The sequence below is a fragment of the Diospyros lotus genome, chromosome 2, assembly GCF_014633365.1.
Source record: "Diospyros lotus cultivar Yz01 chromosome 2, ASM1463336v1, whole genome shotgun sequence".
NCBI classification, from domain to species: domain Eukaryota; kingdom Viridiplantae; phylum Streptophyta; class Magnoliopsida; order Ericales; family Ebenaceae; genus Diospyros; species Diospyros lotus.
The window spans coordinates 46710560-46721210 of record NC_068339.1 but is presented as its reverse complement, the minus strand read 5'-3'; the positions used below and the strand labels follow the sequence as shown (position 1 = coordinate 46721210).

The window sequence follows — 10651 nt, the reverse complement described above, 5'->3', positions numbered from 1 at the left end:
AGAAATAAGATAAGTATTAAAAAATATGAAAAATCATAAGGCGATGGAACTGGATAATATACTAATAGAAGCATGGAAATGCATGGAAGGAAAGGGCATCTCCTAGTTAATGAAATTATTTAATGCGATCTTTAAATCAAAAAAGATGTTAGACGAGTGGAGAAAGAGTACTTTGGTTCCTATATACAAGAACAAATGAGATATTCAAAACTGTAAAAATTATACAGGAATTAAGTTAATGAATCATACCATGAAACTCTGGGATAGAGTAATAGAACAGAGGTTCAAAAAAAATAAAAAATTAGATGTCTCGAAAAATCAATTTGGTTTCATGCCTGATAGGTCAACAATGAAAACTATATACCTATTGAGGCGCATAATAGAAAGATATCGGGATTATCAAAATAATCTGCATATGGTGTTTATAGATCTATAAAATGCCTAGATAGAGTCCTTAGAGAACTATTATGAAGGATTTTAAAGAAGAAATAAGTCGGAATAACCTATATACAAGCCCTTAAGAATATGTATCACGATGTAGAGATAAGGGTCAAAACATGCGAAGGAGATACTGAACCATTTAAAATTACAATGAGACTGCATCAAGGTTCTGCACTAAATTCATATTTATTTGCTTTAATAATTGATGAATTCACTAAACACATTCAAACAGAGGTGCTATGGTGTATGTTGTTTGTAGATGACATAGTGTTGGTGGATGAAACAAAAAAGGGAATTAACACTAAGATTAAGTTGTGAAGAAACAATTTAGAATCTAAGGCTGCGTTCTCTTTACTTTTCAATTTTCAGTTTTGAGTTTTGAATTCATTTTTAATTTTCTATTTTGGTAATCTATTTTTAGAAAATTGAAAACGTGCTCTCTTTGTCATTTTGAAAAACTATTTCTCAAAACAGAAAATTAGAAAACGTGTTCTCATTGAAATTTTGAAAATAAGTTTTTAATTAAATTCTATTCAATAAATTTGATTATTCAATCAATTAAAATATTTAATGTTAATATATTATTAAAAAATATATATATATTTTAAAGTTAATAAATTTTATAATATTTATTTACATTACAATAATAAAATATGAATAAATAAATAAATAAATGTATTTTGAGTTTTAAGTTTGTTTTGCTTGAAAACACTCAAAATAATTTTTTATTATTTTGAGTTTTCTCTACAATTTTTTTTTTTGTTTTCAAAAATGTATTTTTAAAAACAGTAAAGAGAACGCGTTTTCATTATTTTAGAAAACTGAAAACTAAAAATGACTTGAAAACAGTAAAAAAAACGCAGCATAAGGGATTTAAATTAAGTAGAAGAAAAATATAATATATGAAATATAAATTTATTAAGAATGCAAGAATGAGAGATGTTATAATAAAATTGGAGGACTAAATCATACAAAATAAAAAAGATCATTTTCGATATTTAGGATCAGTAATTTAAAAAGATGAAAAAATTCACGAGGATGTCACACATAAAATTAAGTCAAGTTGACTAAAATGAAGAAATGCATTGGGGTGTTATATGATGGTAAAATTCTATTAAAATTGAAATAAAAATTCTATAAGACAGCTATAAGACCAATTTTGTTGTATAACTCAGAATGTTGGGTAGTCAAATACCAACATAAGCAAAAGACGAGCATAGCGAAGATAAAGATGCTAAGATGGATGTGTGGCCATATAAGAAAAGATAAAATTAGAAATGAGGTTATTCATAATAAGGTAAGAGTAATGCCAATCGAGAAGAAGATGAGAGAGACTAGACTAAGATATTTTGGTCAGGTGAGAAAAAGACCAAGAAATGCTCATGTAAGAAGAGTTGATGAAATAGAACAATTAGTAAAAAAAAGAGATATAAACAGACTCAATAAAATTTTGAAATAGATATTAAAGTTTGATATGAAGTATATGATCCTAAATAAATATATGACAAAAGACAAAAATACATGAAAGTCTAGGATTCATGTGCCCGACCCTATATAGTTGGATAAAAGCTGGATATGTTGTTATTGTTATTTTAGTTTAGGGATATAATTGAAATAATAAAAAAATTATAAATATAATTAATTCAAAATTACATAATTAATTAAAATAATAAAAAATTAAATATCTAAATAAAAAAAATTATAAATATAAGTGCTAAAATATATATTTTGCCAAGTAAGATTCATCAATTCATCTAAATGGGCAATTGACTCCACAGCTGACAGATTAGAATCCTCCAGATGGTCATGGATATCCACTGTCAAAACTCAAACATACCAACGTGGACCAACTTTGTTGATTTCATGCCACCGATGAATAATGTACAACTCATCGATTTATCTTCCCTTTGCAAAAGAATGTTCCATGGAAACAAGCTTTCGTTGAACCATCATTTGTCTTAAGAAAGGACATTTATGCTATTTTCAGGGTGAAGCTAAGCTGAGCAAACACCTAATGAATCAAACGAATAACACTCAAAACTAGCGCTTCAAAAATTGAAAAACAAAGTTAAAACCACAGATATAAAGGCTACTATCTTACATAGTACTACTACACTGGGCTGCACAATCCACACGCAAAATTCATTCATATGAGCACCGGAAGGCCTTGCTGCATGTGCTGGGCTGCTACTCATTGTCGGCGATAAAATTTGGTACTTCACCCTGGCAGAGGTATTCATCGCAAAGTGATGCAGATCCCCAGTCCTTACGGAGCCGGAGAATGTCCTCCGTGAAAGTGGATCCGGAGGACCCAATGAACACAGTGGACATGCCACATATTGTTTTATCCAGCATAGCTACCACCTTCAAGATGAAATTTGAAATTCAAATCAGAACATCTGGCTGACTCTCTATCAAAATATACCTTTACCTGGTGGAGCCTAGAAAAACAAAAGAATAATCGTTTATGTGAATAAAAAGATAAAGTACGTTTGAACCAGATGTGCAGCTTGCCAGTACACTTCTGAAAGATACTGTTTAACTGTCTCAGACTGTAAGGGGGCTTAGGGGGAACAACAGATTCACTGAGGTAGTTAGCAGCCAGGAGAAGCATCTAGATCTACCCTCATCTCAATGCAAGCCTATGTTGATTAACTTCTTCAATGAGCTTCTAAGAATTACACGGAGTCAGATCTCTATGGATACCACAAGATATTTCTCAGCTTATGACTTATGAGTTGGACATCTTCTCTCAGATTAAAAACCTCTTTCACTCCTTAGGGGCTTCACATTGGTCCCAGTGAAAAAGGTTGCAGTTACCACTATGGTGGTAGTCTAGCAGTTTAGGAGTTCACCTGTATTCTTTAAGTCTGTCGTTCGAACATTAAACTCATCCTACTTGCAGGATGACTTGGACCCATGACACCACAAACAATGATGGATACAGGGCTTGACATTGCCCACTGTGGTGGGGCTAGGTGATGGGCTCACCTTCCTGGCAATAGTTATGGCTCATACCGGATATTTCGTAGCAAGGAAGGGCCCACAAATAACTAGAGATTCTATTAATAGTAACTCGCCAAGTTATTCCAATGTCTGCAACAGCACCACACCTAGCTTTATTACCATTTGGTGTAGTTGGCTACTAGGCTAGCCTAAGGTCAATGACAGCAATCATAGGTCTTAATCTTTACTAGGTAGGGGTCAAAAACATTAATTTTAGATCTCCAATCATCTCTATCCATGGTCATATCAAATATAAGGCTATTATATTTCATGTAATTTTCAAATGTTTTCTACCAAGTTTTCTTTGATCTCACTCTTACCTATTTTGCTACAAGCTTCCTTTATTTCATCCACTCACCTCATAGGCGGAGGATGACATGTATTGTTGGGGGGCCAAAGAGTTAATATGAACAAAAAGGAATCGAGAGAATGTATGAATCATTTAATATATTCCTATAAAAATGCATTTAATATCCAATTACGTTTGCAGTTAACATTTTTAACTCATGCACAAAATACAAACATTTTAGAGCACATTGAAATTTAATTATGCGAAATACAAAATTTTTATAATTTTGGGGGTATATAGTAAGATTTTAAGGGTATGAAGGAAAATTATAAAAGTTTAGCCCCCCCCCCTTCTACCCTCCACCCCAAACTCACCTCACAAGTATGTCTATTAGTCTTCTTTCCATATATCTAAACTATTTTAATTGTGTCTCACACATCTTATTAGTAATGGATGTCACTCCAACTTTATTGGGTATAATCTTATTTCTAGTTTGTTTTTTCTTGTATGGCTGCACATCATAAGATTATGCTAAGGTCATTTTTGCCTTTGGTGTTGAAAAAAAAGAATAAGAAATGCTATCAAAGTTTTTGAAAGTTTGAAACTATAATATTTTATGTCTACAGCCTATTTGTCTATCATGTACAAAGAAATTCTTACTACAAAATTGAGGAAAGTCCAACTCAATCAGAGAATAACTTTTCTGCCTATGAAGAATCTACATGCAATAAATCCAAGGCATGGCGAAAGTCCTGTTGAGAAGAAGATGCTACTTATAAAAAAAAATAAAAATAAAAAACTAGGTGAAGATGCGTGACTGAATTCCTTCTTATTTCTTTTGTGTTTCCTTTAAAAAAAATTAAAGACTCAATGCAATATATTTTTACCATGCCCTAGCAGTAAATCTTTAGAAGCCAGAATGAACGGAACACAATTTTAGCAACAATCAGCAATATGAGATTATACGGAAATTATGAACTCACCTGAGCATCTTCCTCTAGACCATGTCTGTATAATAAAGCATCCCATTTTTCAGCCGAATCACGAGCTGGGCGCTTGACAAGAGGTACAGTTTTTCCATTCAAAACAACCAGTGATTGCAATAAGCTGGTTTCACTTTCTGCAGCATCTGTGGAAAGATATATAACTGGTGCATTGGCCCTTTCAACCGCCCGACCAATGCAGTTGGCAGCTTGAGGAATGGGAAAAAAGCAACTTGGCTTTTTAGCATTGCTGACAAAATAAGAGAGTAATGTTAGAGGCATACTTTAAAGTCATTGATTAATCCGTCTGAAGATGAACCCAGAGTTCAATCTGTGAGGACAATCAGGCAGGCAAAGATCCCATACACCAAAACTTACCGTGCATAAAGAATTATCGCAAAGAATTTTTGGTTGACCGAATGAAGAAATTATGGCAATGTGTCATGAAAAAAGTCATCATGATTCTATAAGCATGCAGTCAAGCATTTCAGAACATAGTTCTAGTAAGAAAACTCTGGCTGGGGATGTTATCCACTGTTGGTCCCAAGTCCGGATAAATGAGGAGGATTGTGTTAGGTAGCCGACAGCCAACGTAAAACTTAGTCGGATCCAAAACATGAACTCTAGACAAATTATGAAAAACGTTTGGGCGTGGGCGTAACCCTTCATAGCGACACGCTACACTGCTCGCGTGTAGTGTCAAGTGAGCTAGGGCCGCTGCATCGGCGTCCGAATGTAGTGACAAATGAGCAAGGGTTCCCACATTTGCTTGGACGGATGTGGGTAAAGAAGTTAGTCCAACATCAAAATCAAAATCAAAACCAAAAACAAAATCAAAATAAAAACCAAAACCAAAAACAAAATCAAATTCAAAGTCAAAGCCAAAAACAAAATCATAGATTAAGGATTGGGTCATGGAACATAGGAACATTAACAGGCAAACCTATGGAAGTGGTAGATGTGATGATTAGAAGAAAAATTAATATTATGTGCCTTCAAGAGACGAGATGGGTAGGGAAAAAAGCAAAAATTTTGTTAGAAAATAGATATAAAATATGGTACACAGTAAATGATCGATCAAAAAATGGAGTGGGGATCATTATGGATAAAAGCTTAGTAGATGAGGTAGTGGATGTAAAGAGAATAGGGGATAGGATAATTATGGTGAAGGTTATTCTAGGAAGAATGACTATGAATATCTTTAGTACATATGCACCACAAGCGGGGTTAGGTGAGGAGATAAAAGCAAAATTCTGAGAGGACCTAGAGGGACTCATACAAATGATACCAAGAGGAGAGAAAGTGATTATAGGAGGTGACTTAAATGGTCACGTGGGTAGAGATGGAAATGGCTATAGAGAGGTACATGGAGGGTATGGATTCGGGGAAATTAATAATGAGGGTAAGTCTATTTTAGATTTTGCAATGGCATATGGGCTCATCATAACCAATACTAGGTTCAAAAAACGGGACGAACACTTAATCACATATAAAAATGTCACATCAAACACCCAAATAGATTACTTCCTCATGAGACAAGAGGACCGGGTATGTTGTAGGGATTGTAAGGTGATACCGAGAGAGTGTTTGACTACTCAACATAGACTTCTAGTACTTGACGTCCAAATAAAAAATTGGAAGAGAAAAAATCACATAAAACAAAATCCAAGAATCAGGTGGTGGGATTTAAAAGGGGAGAAACAACTAATCTTCAAAGAAAAATTAAGGGGTAGAAGAGAATAGAATGGAGAAGGACAGACAAACCAAATGTGGAGAAAAATGGCTAATGCCCTGAGAAACACAGCAAAGGTAGTGCTTGGAGAGACAAATGGTAGAGCCCTTAACCTTAAGGAGTCTTGGTGGTGGAACGAAGAAGTGCAATTGAAAATTAAAAATAAAAAAAAATGCTATATAAGGCTGTATATCAGTGCAACAATGAAGAAAATCAAAAAAATTATAAAGAATAAAAAAAGGCAGCAAAAAAAGCTGTTAGTGAAGCAAGGTCAAAAGCATACGAGAATCTATATAAATGACTTGATACAAAAGATGGAGAAAGAGATATATATAAATTAGCTAAAGCAAGAGAGAAAAACAAGGGATTTAAATTAAGTGAAATACATAAAAGATGAAAATCAAAATGTATTAGTGAATGAGGGAGCGATTAAGGAGAGATGGAAGGAGTATTTCACAAAATTATTCAATGATGATGGCGACACAAGAGTTAGGTTGGGACATCTTAGTAACTCCGAAGGGAACGTGAGCTATACATTTTATCGACGCATAAGTCCAAATGAAATAAGACAAGCATTAAAAAAGATAAAAAATCATAAGGCGGTGGGACCGGATAATATACCAATAGAAGCATGGAAATGCATGGGAGAAGAGGGTATCTCTTGGCTAACGAAATTATTTAACGCGATTCTTAAATCAAAAAAGATGCCAGATGAGTGGAGGAAGAATACTTTGGTCCCTATATATAAGAACAAATGAGATGTTCAAAACTGTGAAAATTACAGAGGAATTAAGTTAATGAGCCATACCATGAAACTCTGGGAGAGAGTAATAGAGCAGAGGCTCAGAAAAGAAACAGAGGTCTCAGAAAATCAGTTTGGTTTCATACCCGGTAGGTCAACAATGGAAGCTATATATCTACTGAGGTGCCTAATGGAAAGGTATCGGGATCATCAGAAGAACCTACATATGGTGTTTATAGATCTAGAAAAAGGCCTATGATAGGGTCCATAGAGAAGTATTATGGAGGGTTTTAGAGAAGAAAGGAGTCCGAATAGCCTATATACAAGCCCTTAAGGACATGTATCATGGTGCAGAGACAAGGGTCAGAACATGCGGAGGGGATACTGAACCGTTTAAAATTACAATAGGATTGCATCAAGGTTCTACACTAAGTCCATACTTATTTGCTTTAGTAATGGATGAACTCACTAAAGATATTCAGACAGAGGTGCCATGGTGTATGCTATTTGCAGACGACATAGTATTGGTGAATGAAACAAAAGAAGGAGTGAACACTAAGCTTGAGTTATGTAGAAACAATTTAAAATCTAAGGGATTTAAATTAAGCAGAAAGAAAACAGAATATATGGAATGTAAATTTAGTAAGAATGCAAGAGTGGAGGATGTTATAATAAAATTGGAAGACCAAATCTTACAAATAAAAGACCATTTTCGATATTTGGGATCAGTGATTCAAAAAGATGGAGAAATTCACGAGAATGTCACACATAGAATTAAGGCATGTTGGCTAAAATGGAGAAATGCATCGGGGGTGTTATGTGATGATAAAATCCCATTAAAATTGAAAGGAAAATTCTATAGGACAGCTATAAGACCATTTTTGTTGTACGACTCAGAATGTTGGGCAGTCAAATACCAACATGAGCAAAAGACGAGTGTAGCGGAGATGAGGATGTTAAGATGGATGTGCGGCCATACAAGAAAAGATAAAATTAGAAATGAAGTTATTCGTAATAAGATAGGAGTAGTGCCAATAGAGAATATGGGAGAGACTAGACTAAGATGGTTTGGTCATGTGAGAATGAGACCAAGAGACGCTCCTGTGAGAAGAGTTGATGAAATGGAACAATTAATCAAAAAAAGAGGTAGAGGCAGACCTAAGAAGAATTTGAGGGAGACATTAAAGTTTGATATGAAGTGTATGGATCACAATGAAGATATGACAAAAGATAGAAATACATGAAAGTTTAGAATTCATGTAACCGACCCCACATAATGGGATAAATGCTGGATATGTTGTTGTTTTAGTTCTAACAAGAAACTTACTGTGCACACAAGTGCGGAAAGAAGCACAAGATGCACAAACATACAAGATGGAGATGTGTATAACCAATTGCAGGTTCCTAATGCTAATTTATCAGGATTTGCCAATCAAACTGTCTTAATTAAGCATTTTGCATACAATCAACTAAATTAACATAACTTTGATCCAATGAAGACTGAGAAGCACAGGTTTAGCACTGTATGTTTCTGAAAAATTAACTAAGGTGCCACGGCGTTCATTAAGACACTGAGGTTGGAAATGAGGGAAAGGTATACCAAAACTTCAAGAAGCCATGACGTCGGAAGTGAAGAGCAATAAATCTTTCTCCCAAGAATGTTTGGATAAAACGCTGTGCGGTGAGCATGATAAGACGGCTTGGCTCAATGAGCGCCTTGCATTTGTGAGCAATAGGACCACCTGGCTGCATCACCAAATCTTGCTCCACATTAGCAAAGAAGACATCTCCAATTGCAATAACATCATCATCAGAAGAAAACTTTGCCATAACATCTTGCATTGTCCTTTTTGTTGGCTTCTTGACATCCTCGACCCATGCGGGTTCGAGCTTAGTCATTGAAATGCCCAGTGACTTCAACTTCTTAACCTTATCATCATCCATAAAACAAGGCTGTGGCAATGAGAAATAACATATGAACTTGTCTATGTGCAAGTGGCTCTTCTTAGCTTCTGCAAACTCATCAAACGTGATGGCAGCTTTTCTACCCAAGCATTCATTTATGTGATCAATATCCAGTACGTGATCGAACTGATAGTCAACTTTCGAGCTGGGAATAACTAAAACCCGATTAAGTAGAGCTGCAAAAAACATATGCTTCTCTAAGCAAATCAAATGATTGGACATTTGGCCCGATACACATATGGCCAGCAAATACTTATTTGATCTTGGCTTCCACTCAATGGTTTTCCTATCGGACAAGTTCTTCTCCACCTTTGGACACCTATCAAGACTCGCAAAACCGCTGAGGCTGGGATCCGTCACATTATCCTCCAAATCCAAAGAGTTCCCAGATCCATGAGTCGACAAAAGAACTTGCTGGATTTGCTTGTTTAACGAAATTTGACTAAGCATTTCCGACTTAAAATACGAAGTAGAGCTAACCGCGGTGGAATTGTAATCAGAACTCGAATTAGATTCACTGACAGATGTACGATTCCACAACTTGAAAAGCCCTAACTGTTGCTGTCTCAGCAAGTACAACGCTCGCAACTCGGACTCGCGCATGCCATTATCGGAGGAGGAAAACCCGACGTCGGAAACGGCGGAGTGGAAGAGGTTCTCGAAGTCGGTGGTAAAATAAAGGATCACAATGAAAAGCGGGAGGAAGACGGCGAAGAGGTACCTCTTGTTGAAGGCGAAATTCGGAGAGCAGATACGGCGTGGATTAAAGATCGGGTGCTTGAACTCACCATCACCATCGTCGATGTGCAAGGCCGAGCGTTTGGGAGACTTGCTCGCCGGCCTCTCGTTCTGGTCGATTAGAATTCGTCGGTCGTCTTCTTCGTCCGAAGACGACGACGACGACTCTCTGTCCATTGATGTACCAGCGGCACGGATCACGAGTCAGGCGATGCGCATTGGTCGAGTGTGGATGCAAAGGATGTGGCGGCGCCTGTATATTGACAATGTGATCACTGATTTCGTTCTCTGCCTCTCAGGATAAGAACTGCGGAGCATAAAGCATCAATAAGGAGACCTGGAGAAGAAGAAGAGAGGCGATTGGGTTGCGTAGGCAGAGCGTGAAAAAGAAGAAAGGTGGATTAGGTGCAGAGAGAGAGAGAGAGGGAGACCCTGTCGGTGCGAGAAAACGACGCCCTACGGACCAGACATGATTGAAGCTCGTTAATTACATACCTGATTTTTACAGAACACCCTCACTTTACCAATTTTACCCATGATGGGATCCAGGCACGTGATGCCATTTCCTAGCACAAACTGGGGTTCTCTACTCTTAACGAGTCTAAGTCGAGTTCAATATAAGTTCAGTGAAATACCAGCTAACAACTGCTCATTTGCGACTCTTAACACAAACGAAATGAGATGAAATTTTGTCATGCAGCAAACACGTGACAGCCCACTAATGGGTCTTTGATCCTTCATAAGTTATTTTTTTT

General features: G+C 36.2%; 1 protein-coding gene across 2 annotated transcripts; it reads right to left on the bottom strand.

Moving 5' to 3' along the window:
• Positions 1 to 2165: 2165 nt before the first annotated feature.
• Positions 2166 to 10429, bottom strand: LOC127795109 (O-fucosyltransferase 36-like). 2 transcript variants are annotated; one of them, XR_008021745.1, is made up of 4 exons: positions 8794 to 10429; positions 4720 to 4969; positions 2543 to 2805; positions 2166 to 2452 (listed from the first exon to the last, which is right to left on the bottom strand). XR_008021745.1 is itself a non-coding variant. In XM_052326564.1 (3 exons), exons 1-3 carry the CDS (start codon positions 10071 to 10073, stop codon positions 2629 to 2631), a joined length of 1707 nt encoding a protein of 568 aa, XP_052182524.1. In that variant the 5' UTR covers positions 10074 to 10428; the 3' UTR covers positions 2166 to 2628. The 2 variants fall into 2 exon arrangements, 1 of the variants encoding a protein (XP_052182524.1); XM_052326564.1 differs by having other exon boundaries at positions 2166 to 2805; positions 8794 to 10428.
• Positions 10430 to 10651: the final 222 nt, after the last annotated feature.

Bases quoted from the DNA above. Each gene is read 5' to 3' on its own strand.
- LOC127795109 (XM_052326564.1), bottom strand. From the start codon at position 10,073: ATGGACAGAGAGTCGTCGTCGTCGTCTTCGGACGAAGAAGACGACCGA. The intron at 4,970-8,793 runs GTATACCTTTCC...TTATTTTGTCAG, and splicing joins CATGGCTTCTTGAAGTTTTG to CAATGCTAAAAAGCCAAGTT. The intron at 2,806-4,719 runs GTGAGTTCATAA...TTCATCTTGAAG, and splicing joins GTCTAGAGGAAGATGCTCAG to GTGGTAGCTATGCTGGATAA.